We start from the raw sequence: 20458 nt of genomic DNA on the forward strand, positions 1-20458 counted from the left end.
TCAGATAACATTTCATGTACTTTATGTTTCTGCGTCACGTCGACAGTATTGGGTGTGACGCCGTCATTGAGCATTCAAAGTTCTGCATTGAGGGACCGTGTTTCTCTGCAATTCACCATGCTGCTAGGGGTGTGTGGCTGTGTTTGTGTGGTTTCAGGGGTTATAGCTGAATCCTTGCTTTTTCTTCCGGTCACAGTTAACAACAGTAAACTATGGCAATAGAGGTGGAGCAGCTGTATTTGTAGTTGGAGCTAATCAATACTGAAGAACAAATGCTTATATTGCAAATGTTGAAGCGCAGGCGACAGAAAAGACGTTTGCGTCACTACGTTCACACACTGAGGGACCTGAACAAGTGCACTTTTGATACTTTTGAATATCAACGGGCCGATTTGACGAGCTTCTTCGCCGTGTACAGCCGTTAAGACCTGAAAAAGCAACTGCCGGAAATTACGTTTGGCCCAGAGATTTTCACTTCTGCTGCATCCCCTCCCCTCTGCAAAAATTGTGTATTCCTCTCAAGGTGCTAACTGTCTCCATTGTATTGTGATTAGCCACTCCACCCCCCACTGAGGTTGCTGCCTGTAATGACAAAGGCCAAACTGCTGTTTGAATGAACTCTGATCAGCCCAACATACTGTGTGTTGAGTTATGTCTGTTGTACACAGACTGTACAAAGACAGACCCTTTTTCATATTTATATTTCATTTAGCCAACTAACAGATGTTCACATTCACCTTATTTTGTGAGATGATTTCTATTTGTCATAACACTTGTTTTAATAATGGTCTGTTATTTTAGGAAGGGACATACTAAATCATTCATGAACGGTAATTTGGTTGTAGGTAAACCTCAATTTCAATGACAATTTACTCTGCCAAGCTCACAATGTGAGAGGACAAAGGACTGGAATTAGTGCCCCAAAAATTCCAATTTCAGCTTGGAAAAACTACAAACAGACGATATAACTTATATATAAATGTTTATTTCACACTAAGAAAAGTAGGCTCACTACATATGAAGGCTATACAAAGCACAGAAATGTAGCATACAGTTGTCCCATCTAGCAGTTTCCACATTCCCATGGTGAGTCTTTCCTACATTTGCCACAGGTGTATCTGCGGCAGCGTACACAAAGTTCGGTGCTTCTGTTATTATTGCAGAGTATGTGCACCTGGCACTGTGTCTTTTTCTTCTGAGAAACTCATCTCGCGAAGCTGCTGTTTGTGTTCTTCCCCTTTTCCTGCAAAAGCCTGTTTTGAAGTTCCTCTGCAAGCTCCAGCATGAACAGTTGGCAACGTTCTTTGGATCCTGTACATGCTGTGTACAAGACCTGTGCATTTGTGACAGCCATGTCAAGCAGATTGTAAAACACAGCCATGGGCCATCTCTGTGTTCCTGCACGCACCGAGTGGTTGCGTGATTTCTGGCCCATGATATCAACGCCTTTGAAATGGGTGTAATCAACAAAAGTGTTTGTTTTTTGTTTTTGGGTGTCCACAATTTCCACTTTCTGATGCATGGTGCTCAAAAGACAAACAAATTTTTTGTTGCAAACACCGTCAGCAAAGCACTTCCAGATGTGAACACCTGTGTGGAGTACAACTGGCGCCCCAAGGTTTCCTTTGCAGTTGCTGGTAACTCCCAACGATTTTTGTTGATGGTGCCAAGCAGAGTTGTTTTTCGTTGAAGAAGCCTGTTAGCCAAAGACAGAGAGGTAAAGAAATTGTCCATAGTTACAGTCCTTCCCTGGTCCATAAATGGTTCCATCAATTTCAAAACAACATTCTCTGACAGCCTCTCTCCCGTCGGACGAGTGGGATCTTTCCCTAAGTAAGGGATGGCATTACACATGTATTTTGTGTCCAGATCTATTACAATCCAAAACTTGAATCCAAACTTGTCAGGCTTTGATGCAGTGTACTGCAGAAAGGGACAACGAACCTTTGAAGGAAATAACTGCTCATCCACGGTAACATGCTGCCCTGGACCGTAGGACGACACACATTTCTGAACAAACCGCTGCCAGATGTCTGAAATTGCTGCAAATTTGTCCGTTTGTATGCACTCCTTGCGGGTCTCCTTGTTGTCGAAGCGAAGGTACCGCTTTATTTCAAGAAAGCGGTTACGGGGCATTATGGCTTTGACATCTGGGTTTCTGAATCTACTGGACCACATGAGTCGCATGGCACCAATGTAGCCCTTGGCAGCCCTGTGAAAAAAGATTGCGAGGAACGCCATCCGCTCGAAGACACTCATCTGCCAGCTGGGTTTTGTTCTACAGCCCTCCTGGATTGTGCAGTCTCTGATGGTCAACAACATGCTGATATCCAACAAACACAGGAAGCTTTGAAGGCGACTCGTGATTTTGTTTGTTGAAAACTCTGTTGGCCCTCCAGATCCATCAAATGCCATCTGTGAAGTTTCATGAGCAGAAAAGTCTCCAACTTTGCGGTGGAACCACATAGTGCCATCTTTCGCCTTTTCTGTGGATCCAGGTGTTATGCCCACATCTGCAACTTTTTGTTTTTTATTACAAGGGGGATTTACATGCCACGTGTCTTCCTCCTCATCTGACATGGCCTCTGTGTCTGGACTGTCCTGCTCAATCACATAATTGATCACCCGTCTCCTGGTGTGTCTTTGGAGGGGAGGATTTATTGGTGCAAGAGAAGTCGCATCCTCATCACTTGACGAATCTGTGACAACGTTTTCATTCTGAAATGCAAATCTCCACCATTAGATTCACAGTCCGACGTGCTCTGTAGAACTGCTAAAGCCTCCTGAGCACTGATCCCTCTTGGTTGCCTTGGTTGTGACATCGTGAAGTCTGGGTCTGTGTGCCAGGCATTCCCTATTTATGATTGTTTCTCGCCCACAACATTCACACCTTTTACGACACTCCCTTCCTCTCCCTTCCTTCATCGAATCTAAATTGTATGAAGCCCATTGAGTCTTACAAAAGGGCACATCAACTATAATCAAACCCACATAGTCAACTTGAAAGAGGCTATTTCTCAGATAACACAATTTGTCTTATGCCTTTGTCAAATGCCAGCACAGATTTTGTTACAAATGTTATTGTGGAAAAATAGCAAATGTGCCTTTTATGGCCAGTGATTCTTACAGAGGAGCACATCAGAGTTGCTGGCCTGCAGAATTTCCTTTGTGTGGGGGTGGGGTGCTGGCAGGGACACAGCTCAAAAATTAGGCTTCTTTACACAACAATGGGAGGCAGATAGTGGTATGTTAGACTTTTTTGGGGGGGATTCATACTTTGGGTACACTTTTGTAAACTTAAGAATGTTCAAGTTTAGTCTGAAGAAGTATTGAGTCAGTATACTTTCTAGTTCACTACAAGTACATGGTCCATAGTATACTTGCTATACTTATACTAATAACATACTTAATTAAATAAACTTCAGCTATACTACATTTTGCAAAGGGATGTCTTTAAGGTACATAAATGTAATGCAATTGAGCACACATATCATTTACTGTAAACTTTTAAACTCCAGTACTATATGATTAGTATTCTGCTAAATTAAAAGTAAGCATGAGCGAATGACTTGACATTATTCCATACTTGGATCAAGATAAACTAACTATTAGTACTTTGTGGCAGAAAGAAGTAGAATGTATGCTAAGATACAAGTATAAGCTTTAGTATTAAAATAGAAGTGTAAGTCTTAGTATTAATGTAATGACCATGTTAATACCTTCATTTTCCTATAGTTGCAAGTATCATTTACTCATAAAATGCACTTAGTAAGGAAAAGTGTGAAATTAAACAAAAGAATGGAAGAGGAAACAAGGAAACCACAGCTGCTCTTGAAAGTGATGAAAAAGAGGTAAGCTGAATATTATGCAACAGTTGTTCTAAGTGCCTGATTGTTTCAGCTCTCATATGAATAGGCTATTTCATTCCTCATTCATGTGGTCGGTAGTTCCAGACGACCAACAGGATGGTCTATGTGTCAGTGATACAACTGAGACAATGACTGTTATAATATCTACTGCATGAATGTTAAAAACAACAGCTTCTAAGCCTTGAACGCCCCACGTGTGGATTTAGCATTTGAACAGCCCATTCAGAAGAAAGCTGAAATATCTTCCAAAAGCAAGTTGTCAATTACTTTCTATTCAAGCACCCAAGATTGCAATGACTGAGGACGGAATACACCGTAACCGGGTACAATGAGTGTTCACACAAAGACAGTAAAGTATCTCATCTCATCTCATGAAAAACAACAGCACATCGTCAGGATGCCGGCTTCATGTAACTTGTCTTTCTGTGAAAAGCAAAAAATATTGGAACTCATGAAGTAGATAGTTGCTCATGCATCACTGCAGTTTTATCCATGGATGTATATATGGAGCCACATGTGAAGAAATGTACACTTAAGTTGTTTGCAAAGGGTATTTAATTAAAAGTTTGATCTACTTTAAAATTGCGATTATCATTGTCAGACATCACTTTAGGATCCATTCAGTCGTGTTATGTTTGTGGTTTTACAATCTTTTTAAAAATGTAGAGATGGATGTGGATGTGACACTGATGTTTTCCAGTCAGGGAAAGTGGAATAATGTTTAATGTCCTGTATTTGTGTCACTTACAGGATAGTGATGAGTCAGTCTATGGGGATGACAAAGTATTTATTAGTGGTCATATGTAAAGTATATTGCAGCGCTGGACTCGGAGTGACAGAGCTCTCGCAGGAAATCCATCAGGCCGAGCCCCGATATCAAGAAGCATTCCATATTTATATTCAGCTTTATCTCACAGAGGTTGTACTGTCCTCCTCGTGTTCTTTGGATGTGATAAATAATGGGTCTTAGTGCTGTTTTAGGCGTGTATCTAATGTACCAGACCTATCTACTCCAATAGAGATGTTTTGTCTGACCCAGTTGTTTTGTCTTGCTGTCATCCTAAGGTCTTGGACTATCTAAGGTCATCGATTGTGTAGTATGAGCAGAGTGTAAAAGTACCAGCTAGGAACATAGGTTTTTTAGTAAAATACAGAATATGAATACATAATGTCTAAGAACAAAGGCAATTATAACAATATCCAATACTAGGATTTGCTATAGATGTATACATAGAGGGTATCCTAGATATGTTACAGATTAGATCTTCCCGTATATCCCCGGAAACATTTTGGATATGTGGCAGATGCATAAACTTGTGTACTGTTGGATCTCTCTGGATATTAGATGTTTAAGAGCAGAGTTAAGTAACAGGCAGTCACATGTTTTACCCTTAACTCTCTCGAGGCAAAAGCAATACAATACACTACTTTCAACTGCTGTGTGGTTCCTATCAATTAAATACCACAGAGGGTGACAACTGAATGCTTTTCCTCCATTGACCCAACACGTTTAAAACACCCTGCAGTCTGCAGCATGGTGCTGCTGTGTACGATCAGGTCCTGCAGGCTCTCCAATGACGAAGCATTCTCAATCTAAAAATGGGATCTGTTACTCATTTCAAGTAGAAAAAGGAATTCTAAATAGAAATGGTATCAGAAAGCTGTCATGACAGAAAGTTTGAAGTGGACCAAATTGCTGGCTTTCCCAACCTTTCACATTTTCAGAGGGGTTTTATTATTTTGGAAGTGGGATTGCCGCTCCTTCTCTTTTAAACTCCCAAAGTTGTATAATGACTCCACTGCACATCTTACTGTGCCTCCTGAATCAAAGTATAATCAGATTTCGTCAGTCAGTAGATCAATGATGTTATAACTGGCTTTATTATTAGACATTATGTATTCATATTATGTATTTTTCTATATAAGCCATGTTCCCATTTTGTAGTTTTCCACTCTGCTCATACTACGTAATGTATGTCCTTGAAAAGGCCAAGACTTTAAGAGTGCATAACGGAACTAAATAACTGGGTCAGACAAAGCTTCTCTATCGTGTCAGATAGGTCTGGTACATTAGGTAAATGCCTAGAAAATACACTCACACACACACACGTTGTTTATATCATCCAAAGAACATGACAAAGATGGTGGTTGGCCTGCTCATGTCACCAATAACTGGCCAATTTTACTTGGTCGCGTGTAAATCAAACCTCTGTGAGATAAATGTGAAGAAGATAAATATGAAATATTTCTGGATATCGCGGCTCAGGATTCCCTGCGAGCGCTCTGTCACTCTGAGTCCAGCGCTGCTATACTTTACCTGTGATCACTAACAATTTAAGAATTCTCCAGCTTGTTCTCGGGCTTCTAAAAGAAAGAATCAGGCTAACACTGTGAATGACCACACACACAAATTGTGGCACCTAATTTAGGTCACTCTGTTATATCACTTTCCAGCAGCGCTCAGCTCACAATGACATCATCTGTCTGAATTCTTCTGGATAACAAACACACAAATATTATTCTCTCACATTAGTCTGCAGACTGTCAGCAGATCTTCCTGCAGTCTCCAGATTCATCTGATCTTCTTCTTTCACTGCTGATGTTCAAGGTGCTGAACGTGGATCTGTATGGCAAGCCATTTTAATGTTTAACAGGCAGACTGAATATGTGCTAAGGGAGACTGAGAGTCCATTTTATTTCTTGTTTTATTGAGGATATTTAAACGTTCTTAAAAATTACAATGGTGTAAAACACAGAAATAAAAGTTTATTTTAATTTAAACTGTGTGCATTATTATGATATACAGTATATGTTGACAATAATATCGTTTATTCTGCAATAATTTGTGGGACAATATATCGTCAAGCAAAACTTGTTATCGTCCCAGGCATATCCAACACTACATTTATTTTTAGGACAAACGTCACTTTTGCCATTCATGTGTATGGGGTTTGTCATTACAGATATCTACAATTCAGTTGCAGATATCCGCTATGTGAACTACGGATATCTGTAAGTGAATTAGGACAAGTCATAATTCCAGTTACAGATATCTTCCAGTTTCTACAAAGATAGCTCATATACACAGTTCTGTTGGAATGTTTCTGTACAGTCATCATGGACATTCATGTCATTTCCATTTAGTCATTTAGCAGATGCTTTGATCCAAAGTGACTCACAGGTGAGGAAACAACATCCCAGTGCAGTCAGGCATACCTCTCATTTCCCTGTATTAGTGTCCATCCTCCAGACTCCTGTGGATCCTTTTTACCTCACGCTAAAAAAGCCAATATCACAGACGGAGAAAAGTTAGATCATGAGAGAGAAAAAACTCTTGAAACTTTCTGTGAACAAAGCAAGGAGGTCAATAAATAAGTCTACACCTCATTACAGTGGTTAATATTTCTGTCTGAATACTTTTTTTGTTTGCATCTGTGTGGTTGTGGACATATTTGATCTAAGGGAACTTCAGATTGAAACCTCGCCAGTGAAGAACTGATAGTAGCACAACGTGTTGGTGTAAAAGACCACTCTGATGCTTAGAAGTCCATACTCCCACCAACTAGTTTAAAGCTGAATAATCCTTTCAGATGAGAGATGAAACGTCTTCAAGAACCAAGAAGAAGAAGAAGTTGCCCTTATTCAGGCTCTTACCCACAAAGTGTCACCGTGAGGAGCCCCCTTTCCAATCAGTAAACCTTCTTCTAAAAAAGTAGCCCTGAACAGCTGCCTCCAGCTCCTCTGAGGGACACACCTGCTGAACTGGTCATTGACATTAAAATAAAAAGGCTGCAGACAGACCAAAACTCCTGCATTGGAGATGAACCCTCTGTGTAATGCTTCTCACAGTTCATGAAAGAATATTATAAAATAACAAGGATTTTAACCATCTGTAATTATACTGGGGCAGCTGCTTATCTGAAGTGTTGCATATGTCACTGTGATCTATGTTATTAATGTCCAAAGACATGTGAGCTGTGTTTAGATTTAGCCAAAAGCTGAAGTGGAGAAGATCTTGGAATAAAAAAAGTAGAAAGGATGGTGCACAGTTTTTACAGTAATGAATGACACACAGTGGTTCCAACGGCGCCCTGGAGCTGTTCACATCTGGTCTTAACGTGATGATCAGAAAAGTGAACTAAGTACATCTGTGAACACGTTCAACAACGATTCAGCAGCTCCTTTCTCCACCTCTCAACCAAACTCTGTAGTTCTTGTGATGAGAGATTTCAACTCGTGTAACCTCTCCCAGGAACTGACGAGCTCCAAACAGCTGGTGACATGCGCCATGCAGGACAGCAACACACTGGACCACTTCTACTCCACCATAAAACCCTCATACCGCTCCATCCCCCACGCTGCTCTTGGACACTCCGACCACTGCATCATACAGATGGTCCCCACATACAGGCAGCAACTGAGAAGGGCCAAACCATCCAGGACTACAGTAAGGAGGTTGACTCCAGAGGCAAGGGACATGCTTCAGGACTGCATGGAGTCTACTGACTGGGAGTCACTGAGGGGCCCTGAGGATGCCAACGGCAGCTTTTCTGACACTGTATGTTCCTGCATCAGCTTCTGTGAGCAGGTCTGCCTCCCAACCAAAACCATCACAAGGCACAATAACCAAAAGCCCTGGTTCTCCAAGCAGCTCAGAGAGCTCAAGCGCCGGAAAGAGCAGGCGTACAGAGAGGGTGACATGGACACATTCAGGCTGGCCAGACAGGGCCTCAAGAAGGCCATCAAAAATGCTAAAGAGGACTATAGAGCCAGACTGGAGCGTGATTCAGGCACCAACGACCCTGCAGTTGTGTGGAGTCCTCTCAGAACCATCAGACACTACAAAGGTAGAAGCCCTGTGGTCGCCCCCTCCCCCAGACTAGCTGATGATCTCAACACCTTCTACACCAGGTTTGAGAGACCCCCTGCTGCTTTATTGTCTCCAATCCCCCCCCCCTTCTCTCTCTCTCTCTCACAGGCACTGAGAGCTCACCGCCACCCATTTCTCATCCCCTTATCACATATGTGTATGATGAAATATTTTTTAATGTATTCTGTGTGTAAAGTCTCCCAGAAAGGTAGTATCATATGATATGGCAGGTTGTGTGTGTTTTTCTGTCACTTTACTCAAAGAAAGTTAATGCCTTAGCATGCATGAGGTGTTGTTATTGTACCCCAACTCCTTGGAACACAGTAAACACCTCACCTATGAATACATTAAGAAACAGTGAAAATACAGTTCTTGATCAGCAAACCTAATGCATCTGATACATGTTAGATTAAGCTTTACCTTAACAGGACATATCAAATCAAAATATTCTCACACGGGGGAAATATTCCTCTTCCTAGCTGGCTCCATCCTCTTACCTATCCTTCTCTCCTCACTCTCCCTAATCTCAAAACTATCTCTCTCTCACTTAACTCCCCAAACTATCTCCAAACTATATTAACGCTATCAAAACTCTAGTATCCTGAACCTGAACTGACCGCAACTCTCCATAAAAAAAACACATCTTAAATGGAGATTGGGGGGTTTCTCTGCTTGTCAATACTCGGGTATATAAATCTGACAAAATCTGAAGCACTTCCGGAAGCAGTCACGTGGTTGGGACGGGTAGTGAGGTTGCGGACGTCATCCTTTTCGGCTCCTCCCCTAAATTAAGTAAACCGTCCCCTCCATTATTCCACACACGCTTCGAAGCCTCAGCACATTTCAGAACATCACTACAGGAAGCTGCATGCAGGTGAGTCCAGAAAAGAATACATGTAGCGGTCAAACATTTGCAGAAATGTCTTCAAAGTGCTTTGTATCATTGGTTTGATTCCTGCACCTGGACACGGGCAGTCAGAACATGCACTAAAGAGTAAAAAAGTTTAAATAACCTGGCTGCCATACACAGTTAGCATGTCCTGCTAATGCTAATGCTAATGCTCTGCAAACCGTTGTACTCAAAGCAGAAACCAGAAACACAACCTCAACTAACGATTTCAATAAGCCGGCAAGATGGACAAATAAAATGGAGCTTTATCCTTTTAGCTGTGTGTTAAACATACTTCTGTACCCTTTTCTTCCGATTTTCTCACCTCGTTGGACATTTTTTGACCATCTTGTTACAATTTCCACTAAAGCTGCAGTTTTCTAAACTTCTTTCTGTAGTTTTTCTGAAATCTTTTGTCATTTAAAAAATGTGATTATCAATTTAGAATTGTTCGTTCCGGCCTTATCTGGGTATCATTTGGCTTTTTGATCAAAATGTGGAGAAAAAACATGTGATATGATGTGTTTAATGTACACATTATGCCATATTTCATGATTAGATCTTAAAATGGGATTTAATTATGGTCACTATAAATACTTTAATTACATTAAGAGTTTATGTTGTTTGAAGAGGAGTCATAGCATTATAATATAGATTTGCCAGTGATCCAGGAAAGTATCACAGGAGCAGTAGAAATATACAGTTCAGCATCAGTGTCTGATTTCTCAGATTTACACTCAGAAGCCCATTAAAAGACAGTCTGACTGTCCTCTTCAGAAGTGTCTAATGAAAGTTTCATTATTCAGTTTCCTTTACATATCCAATATTTTCTTTTATCCACATATCAAAAAGGACTGACCGCATGATAAAAAGGTTGTACATGTCTTTACTCATAAAGTCCACCTGCCAACATCTGGAGTTAAAATGGAGCTAAAATGATCTTTATTAGGAGGATCTGTGCAACTTTTAGGAGCTGATACTCTGATCTGACCACAACACAAGATCACTTTTTACTCTTCAACTGGACACATGTTTACCAATTCAGATACTTTCAGAATCAAATAAAGGAGACTGTAGGTTATTTGGGTTGAAAAATATTTCAGAGTTTTATAGGTCTGTGAGTTTCCTTCATCTCAAACTTTAGGTTTCACTAAAGCAGCTTTCTGGAATGAATCACTGGACGAGCACTTCTGATGCCAGAAAAACACTCCTTTATATTTAAATGACAGCCTCAGAATGGTCCACTTCATGTTGTTCTTCAGAGTGTCTCAGATCAGTCAGACAGCTGCTGCTGACGTGCTGTTAGCCACACAGAACTAGATCATTCCCCCACTGAAACATTACATCTTCTCAGTTTCAAGCCTCAGTCCAGACTGAAGCTCCCTGAGTGCTGAACCGTGGGCTTCAGAGTTTAACCTGTTTCAAATCTGAGATTACTCTGTTACTTTTCTGGATCCATGACAGCTTCTGGAAATGAGAACAAATTTAGAACTAGAGAAAATCTGAACTTCAGGCTTTGGGATGATATTGGGACCCTTTCCTCAAACAGTATCATTGTCTTAATGTAGTAAAATGATTTAAGTTGATCATGTTACACTGACTCAGATGAGATTCATGGGATATTGCACACAGTGGGTGTCATTCTACAGAGTATATCATTAAATTTTTTTCTGAATTTGATAAAAAAGCTCCAAATATTTTGAACTGTGACCTTAGTAGGTCTTTTAAGAACCATTTTAAAGTTCTCAGGGATTTAAATAAAAACCACAGTAATAAGTTTAATGAAATGTGACTAGATGGTTAAAAACTGTCCAGAAAGGTTTTCAGGAGAAGAAGAAAAGTGGGTGTGATTTAACATGCTGCATGCCACAGCTGGATCTTATTGTATGTACTGACAGTTTCAGACAGAGTCCATCAGTCGGAGAACCAGGACCAGAATGGAGCAGCAGAACCAGGATCCAAACCCCTCCACTAAGAACAGAGCCGGTTCATCCTCTGGTTCCACCGGTCTTCAGGTCAGTGTGGATGACATCAAAGACACAAGGAGGAGTGTCAAGGCTCCGTGTATCGTCCGCTTGTTCTGCTTTTCCATGAAATGTTGAAAAGGTGTTAGCAAAGTGTTTCCTGGTTTCATCTCCTCTCCTTGATTCTGCTAAACTTTCTCCCACTGTAAAATGTGCAAAATTATATGATTTGAATAGCTAGTACCACATCAAATGTGGAAATAGTGTTTCTTGGTTTCATCTCCTCTCTCTGATACAGATGTGCTTAGACTGAAAATGTGCTGCAGGCTGAATGATCTGCTGGAAGAAACTCAGTGGCCAGATTGTTGTTGTGGGACATTTTCTGGCTCTCAGTCTTCAGATTTGAGAGGTTCAGGAGCTAATCTTCATTATTTGTGTTTAAAGTCTCTGGATTACATGAATTAAACCTGGTGGTGGTAATCCTTCTGGGTCTTTAATGGTTAGATGACAGGTTTGTAGCTCTCTCTACCTCAGGGTAAAGAGTTGTTTTAGAGAGAAACGAAGGTTGAGTTAAAAGTTTCCCTGACAGCTGTTGAGCTGAATGGCTGCAGACCTCTGGGTTGTAAGCTGGAACAAAGGGTTAGTGTCAAGAATGTCATGTATTACCACCACTGTTACTTTTATTCATTTAAACCAGTGGTCATCAACCTTTTTCAGTCCAACCTCTACAAGTTTTTTTTTTTTTTTTTTCCCTTGTCCTGTTCAGCATTATGGCAGCAGAATTGTAGTCTGAATACGTTTTATGCCAAACAGATTTGCTTTGCCAAGGGAAGTTTTATAAATGTAAAGCTACCCTTGATGCCCATTTATTTATTTCTGTTTACAATATATAACATGTAATAGAACTGAACCGGACCGGGGGACAAGGAAAGAAGAAGAGGAAACAGAACAAAAATAGAAACAAAAACCAGACAACCAGCTGCTACACCTGTACAAAAAAAAACAGACTCTGGTCTCTGTTGCGAATCCAGCCTTAGCGCCACCAGGAACACCTGAAAGCAGACAAGCAGAGAAAAAACAAACACACAAACAAACAAAAACAAGCACAAGTAGCGGCAATCGCATACAACACAGCTGTGGATATAGATGACCTGAGACGACATGATAATACATCACCCTACTGGGCTAATGAATGTGTGTAGTGGAGTGTAGTGGAGTGTAGTGGAGTGTAGTGGAGTGTAGTGGAGTGTAGTGGAGTGTAGTGGAGTGTAGTGGAGTGTAGTGGAGTGTAGTGGAGTGTAGTGTAGTGTAGTGTAGTGAGAGTGAGAGTGAGAGTGAGAGTGAGAGAGAGAGAGAGAGAGAATGAATATATGCAACACCCATGGCACAGGACCTACATGGTAACCGTGCTTAGTTATGAGTGTATAAGTGTACACGGCCACAATCCACAGCCCCCCCAAGCAATCAGAAGCAGGCAGAGAGGGCCACAAGACCCAGGCCACCAGCAGCCCCCACGGAGCACAGAACCCAGGAAGCCCACCGCAGGGACAACCACGCATCCACCCAGAATACTGCAGAGGAAGCCCCCGGACAGAGCCCCCATAAGCATAGGGCAGAGGCCCCCCAGGAGGCTGGGGCAACAGCCCACCGACCCCACCAGGCCCCAGCCGCCCAGACATGGGCCGTGCACCGGATCCGGGCCCCAGGAACCCGAGCGCCCCCAAACCCCCCGACAGAGGCCCCACCCAATACCCATGAGGGCCAAGCGCCCCAGACAGCCACACAGTGGGTCAGCGCCTGCCCCAGCACCCCTGGCCAAGTGCCCTGGGAGTCAAGACGTGCCCACAGGTGGGTGAAGTCGCGAGCAGCGGGGAGTGCCCCCCCATCGGGAGAAGCACAGGCAGGCCAGGCGACAGCAAGTCCCAGGCCCAATCATCATCACCACACACACTTTCACATCCTCCCTCCCTCGACTCCGCTGGGGTGTGTGTGTGTGTGTGTGTGTGTGTGTGTGTGTGTGGGGGGAACTGCAGAGTGCAGTCAAGGGGATGTGCAGAACACATCAGAGCACAGTGCTGACAACTGAGGCCACTTCTAAACACACTCTCAGCATTCATGTTTGATCTGAGATATTGAGACCTGTGGCTCGGTCTATACACGTCCAGTTAGAATATGTTGGTTAGCTTAGAGAAATCTTTTGTGTGAACTTCAGAAGGATCTAATCCTTCTTCCTCTCTGTCATTGCAGAAACATATAGCCCAAGAGGGATCCAGATGTCATTCCTGTAAACACTGTGGGAAAGTTTTCAAAAGATCATCACATCTGAGGTATCATCAGATGCTTCACACTGGAAAGAAACCATATAGCTGTGGTCAGTGTGGGGCAGCTTTCATTACATCTTCCCATTTCAAGAAACACCAACGTATTCACACAGGAGAGAAACCATACAGCTGTGGTCAGTGTGGAGCAGCTTTCACTACATCTTCCAATCTCAAGACACACCAACGTATTCACACAGGAGAGAAACCATACAGCTGTAGTCAGTGTGGGACAGCTTTCATGCAATTATTTCATCTAAAAACACACCAACATATTCACACAGGAGAGAAACCATACAGCTGTGGTCAGTGTGGAGCAGCTTTCACTCAATTATCTAACCTAAAGACACACCAGCGTATTCACACAAGAGAGAAACCATACAGCTGTAGTAAGTGTGGGGAAGCTTTCCCTACATCTTCCAATCTCAAGAGACACCAACGTATTCACACAGGAGAGAAACCATACAGCTGTAGTCAGTGTGAGACAGCTTTCACTACATTGTTTAGTCTAAAGAGACACCAACGTATTCACACAGGAGAGAAACCATACAGCTGTGGTCAGTGTGGGGCAGCATTCACATCTTCTTCCTATCTTAAGACACACCAACGTATTCACACAGGAGAGAAACCTCACAGTTGTGGTCAGTGTGGGGCAGCTTTCACTAAATCTTCCGATCTTAAAAAACACCAACGTATTCACACAGGAGAGAAACCTTACAGCTGTAGTCAGTGTGGGGCAGCTTTCTCTGAATTATCTAATCTAAAGACACACCAACGTATTCACACAGGAGAGAAACCATACAGCTGTACTCAGTGTGGAGCAGCTTTCACTACATCTTCCGGTCTTAAGACACACCAACATATTCACACAGGAGAGAAACCTTACAGCTGTGGTCAGTGTGGGGCAGCCTTCAGTACATCATCCCATCTTAAGAGACACCAACGTATTCACACAGAAGACAAACCATACAGTTGTAGTCAGTGTGGGGCAGGTTTCACTCAATTAGCTCATCTAAAGACACACCAACATATTCACACAGGAGAGAAACCATACAGCTGTACTCAGTGTGGAGCAGCTTTCACTACATCTTCCGGTCTTAAGAGACACCAACGTATTCACACAGAAGAGAAACCATACAGTTGTAGTCAGTGTGGGGCAGGTTTCACTCAATTAGCTAATCTAAAGACACACCAACGTATTCACACAGGAGAGAAACCATACAGCTGTGGTCAGTGTGGGGCAGCTTTCACTCAATCATCTAGTTTAAAGACACACCAACGTACTCACACTGTGGATAAATTATTGGTTTAAATCAACAATATATTTTACGGCAGATAAGAAAACATTCACCTGGGAGCAGCAACAGGAACTACCAATCAGAAGAATTTCCCCTGCTTAGATTAAAAATCTTCTTTCTGGATTACCACCTTCTTTTGTCAGGACTTTTGTTCTGAATGTTCTGTGGGTAGCACACGTTTGAAGAATCGTTGAAAGTGCTTTGTAATTTGTTGGGATTGTTTTAACTGTGGACAGATCTCCCACCGTTCAAGATAAATATGACATCAGTTGTGAGTTGATAGACAGACCAATATAAGTGCCATGAGATGACATTGTTTTAATTCGGCGCTATATGAATAAAACTGAATTGAATTTAATTAGCAATCTGTTTGAAAGTAGATACATATTTTATTCTATTACACTGAACATATATGTTTTGTTTAAAGTTAAAATTCACAAAGTAGCTGTGCACCAGCTGTGGGTATGTTTGTAAACATACATCTTTCGAAGCAATATATCATTTCAGTTTGATGTAAAGTCTAGCTTTGCACTTGTTTGTATTTTATTGTTCTGCATTTTATTTAAGGTCAGATGTCAACATTTCTCATGGGTTTCATGTTCTTGCTACAGAGATATTTTAAAAAAATGTGTGTTTGGTGCTAATCTTTGTGCTAATCTTTCCCAAAGACATAGAAATTTTTAACGCAGTCTTAAAAAGGTTTGGAGTTGTTCCCTGTACTTTCCAGACAGCTGTTTGATTGTCATGACTAAAGCTGAAAGTTAAGGCTGTTCCAACACTAAAAGGGCACAAGGCTCAACTTCAAGCTGTGAAACTATGTCAAATGTCTGTTGTGTTGTTGTCAAGAAAATTCTCTCAAAATGAGGCTCAGAGTCGCTGGAGACAATTAATACCAAACATTTATTCTCACAGCAAGGAGTCTGCATGAGATATCAAGAAGCAGACAAATTTGTCTGAGTTAAAAAAACAAAACATTGATACTATCGCTATTTAGTTTCCACTTTGTTTATTCTGTACATTTCTGTATATAACAGTGCTGAGCCTGAGTGAGATGGAGATTTCAATTTCCCAGAAGCAACCTCCCAAAGGGATTAATAAAGTCATCCATCCATCCTACGAGATCACTGGCCACACAATGTTATGTGACATTCAGTCAAACAAGGATTAGACTGAAGTTAAAATAAGATAGATAGGACTCTCAGCACACAGTGTCTCTTGACCCTGCAGCATCTCACACACGGTACTTGCTTTTTGTCATAGTATAACTTCATGACATTTCCCTCCTGTTTATAATAGAAAAGAGGGTGTAAATGCACAGTAGATTCATATATACACATGCATTTTTTTGTATATCTTCTACATCACTGTCATTGTTAAAAAGTTTGTTATGTTGACCTCTGTTTGTTCTTGGGTCTCAGTCTCCATGTTGCTGATCCTGGATCTGCTGAGATGTCCCAGGTCATTTTTGGCTTTAATCCTCTCACATTTATCTTTGTCCTGAGAAAGAAGAAGTTCCAAAAAGGGAAACAGGGACTGCTTTTGGATTTGACATAGCCTACATCATGTCAACATTCATTTGGGGCTTCAGTTTTTCATTTAGTTTCAGACTTGTTATTGGATTCAAATGTTGATGAGTTTCTGTGACAGATAGGCTCCAGTCCCCCTGAAACCATGTAAAGCAAATAGAAAGATGGAGAGTTTGTGGGACATTCATTCCACTTCGGTATTGAAATATTTTTGTTCCATTCAATGTAAAATTATCCTGAAGATAACGGGCAGGATTTGAACCAGCTGTTGCACCACTGACAAGTTATGGTCTCTGTTAAACTCACCAAGCCACCTTCCCAATTGAAGATGTTTTCGGAGTGCTTTTTAATTTGTATATTTAGTGTTGGAGCTGAAACTTCACTGAGTCATAAGTTTTGATCCCAGAATATCTGACGTTTAAAACATTCACCAAACAGCCTGAGCTATTCCACTGAACCCTTTGCTCTGACTGTTGCACAGACAGCAGTTTCATAATGAATCAGTCGGGGTGTTGAAAGGAATGTTTCCATGACATCGAACTCAGAGCCGTCTCCATTAACCTCAACAGTAAATATCATCTTCCCCTGTCCACACTACCTCTGTGAAGAATGTTTGCTGCAATTCTTCATTCACCATCCTGTCTCCTGTGTTACTAAGAACAGCAAATGAATAAGTAAAGTAAGTAAATGAGATCTTGTATGTGTCCAATGAGTGTGATCCTGACCGCATCAAAACCAGTCAAACGTCTGCTTAGTTCAGGTTAAATTGAAGGTTTAGCCAGTGGTGTTATTTATTTAGTCATTTACAAATCCTCTGAAAAGTAGATCATACACCAAATAAAGTTTGATTTATTCAAGCCTGCTCTTTAAAGTACAGAGCGATGTCACCTCCCAAACCCAACCCTGTCCCTGGTTCTGAAGGAGAGGAGGATGTTAGCGGAGGGCCCTGCTTAGAGTCCTGCTTCAGTAAACTACAGCAACCAAGTAAACCTGCGACACTTCTGCTGGGATCAAATTGATCTATGAGTGCTTAAAGATTCAATAAAGAAAAACATTCAGCTATTTCCAGCTCTGTTAGCATGAAGAGAATCCCCCTTTCTCCCAAAAAGATCCCAGGTGTTGCTCTTCAGGTGTTTCTGTAAGTTTATCACACCAGGTGGTGAAATGATATGAGTCACTCTACAGTTGTTGTAGATTTCAGCTGAGATTCAAACTAAAAGACACATTTTGTGTCTGAAACTGTGAGAGACTGTTCAAGTCGGACTGAAAGCAGATTCAGAGGGTTGTGATGTATGTTTTCTCCACCCAAATGAACTGTCAGACATGCAGCAGTGCTATGAAATCCACTTTAGAAGCTACATTTATTGGACACAGTGAAAGCTGACCATCTTTGTGGCTGAGATGGAGGTGATCTTTGTGATGGTGGATGGTCGTCTTGTTGCCTTCATGTTGACGAGCCGCTCTTGGTGTTGGATGAAGTCCCGCACGGTCTTGACGTTTATTTTAGGTAGGGGAATGCCAGCTTTGCAGAGAACCGGGTCATCCACTAAAATTGGGTGCTGGACCCGCTCGTATGCCTCCAGGATGGTCGTCTTCTCCGGACTGGTGCGTGACCCATGAGGACAATGCAGCCACAAAAGTTTCACCAGTGTGTACATTAGCCTGTTGTGCTGAGCACTTATGTTTTGTTGTGCTGGTGCGTAGCGTTTGGCCATCTTTACTTTCTGTATCACAGCAGCATCAACAAGGTCATCTCTTTTAGTGTATGTAGTCTGTCCTTTACCACGAGAGGCCTCACCACCATTTGAACAATTCAATTCAATTCAATTTTCTTTATATAGCGCCAGATTACAACAATTGTCATCTCAAGGCACTTAAATAATATAGTCCAATTCAAGCCAACTGGAATTCAATTCATTGTAATCATAATCCAATTCATTCATATAGAGCCAATTCAAAATAATATCCTAGCTAAGGAAACCAACAGATTGCACTGAAACTTGTCTTCAGTCTAATCGCCCGTCCTTAGCGTGCCTGTGGCGACTGTGGAAAGGAACGACTCCCTTTTAACAGGAAGAAACCTCTGGCAGAACCAGACTCAGGAAGGGTGGCCATCCGCCTCGACCAGCTGGGGTTTGAGAAGACAGAAAAGAGGGAAAAGAGGGGGGAAAAACACCATAACGCCATTCAAAGGATATCTGTTGGAACAGGGAAACACAAGTTAATAACCACAATAATGTCACATGTACATAAAATCAATTGAGAAATTAAACGGGGAAGAAGAGAGCAAAGTGAGGAAAGGTGTGACAGATGAGGTCCCCCAGCAGTCTAAGCCTATAACAGCGTAACTATGGGATGTTTCAGGATTACCTGAGCCATCCCTAACTATAAGCTTTATCAAAAAGGAAAGTTTTAAGCCTAATCTTAAAAGTGGAAAGGGTGTCTGTTTCCCGGACATTTACTGGCAGCTTATTCCACAAGAGAGAAACATCTTAGATCTAAAACATGAAATGCTCAAAGTATTTGTTATAACACTACATAAAGAACCATATTCCCACTTCCGACCTGTAGTTACAGGACCACAATAAGCACCCACAGATACGTGAGTTTCCTCTTTCACAGCTGAAACCTAAACCACCATCAGAGATTACATTTCATTCCTACAAAAAAAACCTTTCAGCCGTAGAAGCTGATGCTCAAATTTAGGTGGCATAAAAACTGAGCCTGTAATATGTGACCATTCCTGATGTGCCAGGCTGCGATTGGCTAAATGAACCACTCACAATGAATCAGCTAAATGAAGCTGCAGAAGATGTTTGTATGTATGCTTATTCTTTGCTTTGCTACCCGTAGGAAGTGTTGCATGTTCATTACAGCCAGCGTCACCTGAGACTGAGACTACAGAAGCTCATCTCCAGCATTTCACACAGGAGACGAGTCAGAAATGTCAATACAAGAAAACAAAGAGATGTTTAACCTTTGAAATTCTAAATTTTGAGATATATGAGACGTTTTATGGGATATGTTCTCAAAGAAGTCCAAATAAGACTTGAAATTATCAATTTACTGATATCAGTGAAATCTGTTGGTTTCCTTAAATAGGAAACTTTGTTTTTTTGAGTTGGACTCATTTGAAATTAATTGCATTTGATTTGTTTGGATTATGATTGGATTATAATGAATTGGTTTATACAGTCACCGACCACTTTATACGGTACACCTTGCTAGTAAAAGGTTGGAGCCATGATAGCATCACACAGTTGTTGCTGATTTGTCGGCTGCATTGAATTGAGACCCGGTGACTGTGGAGGCCATTGGAGCACAGTGAACTCATTGTCATGTTCAAGAAACCAGTTTGAGATGATCTGAGCTTTGTGACATGGTGCATTATCCTGCTGGAAGTAGGTAGTAGCCCTTGGTTTATCTCACCTTCTGTCAGATCCTTGCTGTTTCTGCCATCATTATCATTCTCCTCTTCTGTAATTTTCTGGTTTCTTTGCTGTGTCGTATTTTTTCTTGTTGTGTTCTTCAATTATTTTTACCTGCGCTTTTTGCTTATTTTCTTTATAAATATTTTAGCCACACATTATTTGACTGCTGCTGTTCCACATCTGGGTCCTCTACGCCATATACATCAGAAACATGGTAAATCTGACTCATTTCAAAGCCAACAACACACTCTGACAGAAAGTAAACACAAACTGAGCAGTGTTGTGTCTGCAGG

At 41.4% G+C, this 20458-nt stretch overlaps 1 protein-coding gene across 1 annotated transcript in view; it reads left to right on the plus strand.

Annotated features, from left to right (window-relative positions):
- LOC140290750 (uncharacterized) overlaps positions 1-15222 on the plus strand; it is a 51151-nt gene extending 35929 nt beyond the window's left edge. Inside the window, exons 3-4 of the mRNA XM_072379369.1 lie at positions 13895-14854; positions 14951-15222. Of these exons, the coding sequence (XP_072235470.1) occupies positions 13895-14854; positions 14951-15222 (1232 nt within the window). The remainder of the gene's footprint in view (positions 1-13894; positions 14855-14950) is intronic.
- The last annotated feature ends 5236 nt before the right edge of the window (positions 15223-20458 follow it).

The sequence above is a fragment of the Leuresthes tenuis genome, unplaced genomic scaffold, assembly GCF_036924035.1.
Source record: "Leuresthes tenuis unplaced genomic scaffold, fLeuTen1.0.hap1 SCAF_1, whole genome shotgun sequence".
Taxonomy (NCBI): Eukaryota; Metazoa; Chordata; class Actinopteri; order Atheriniformes; family Atherinopsidae; genus Leuresthes; species Leuresthes tenuis.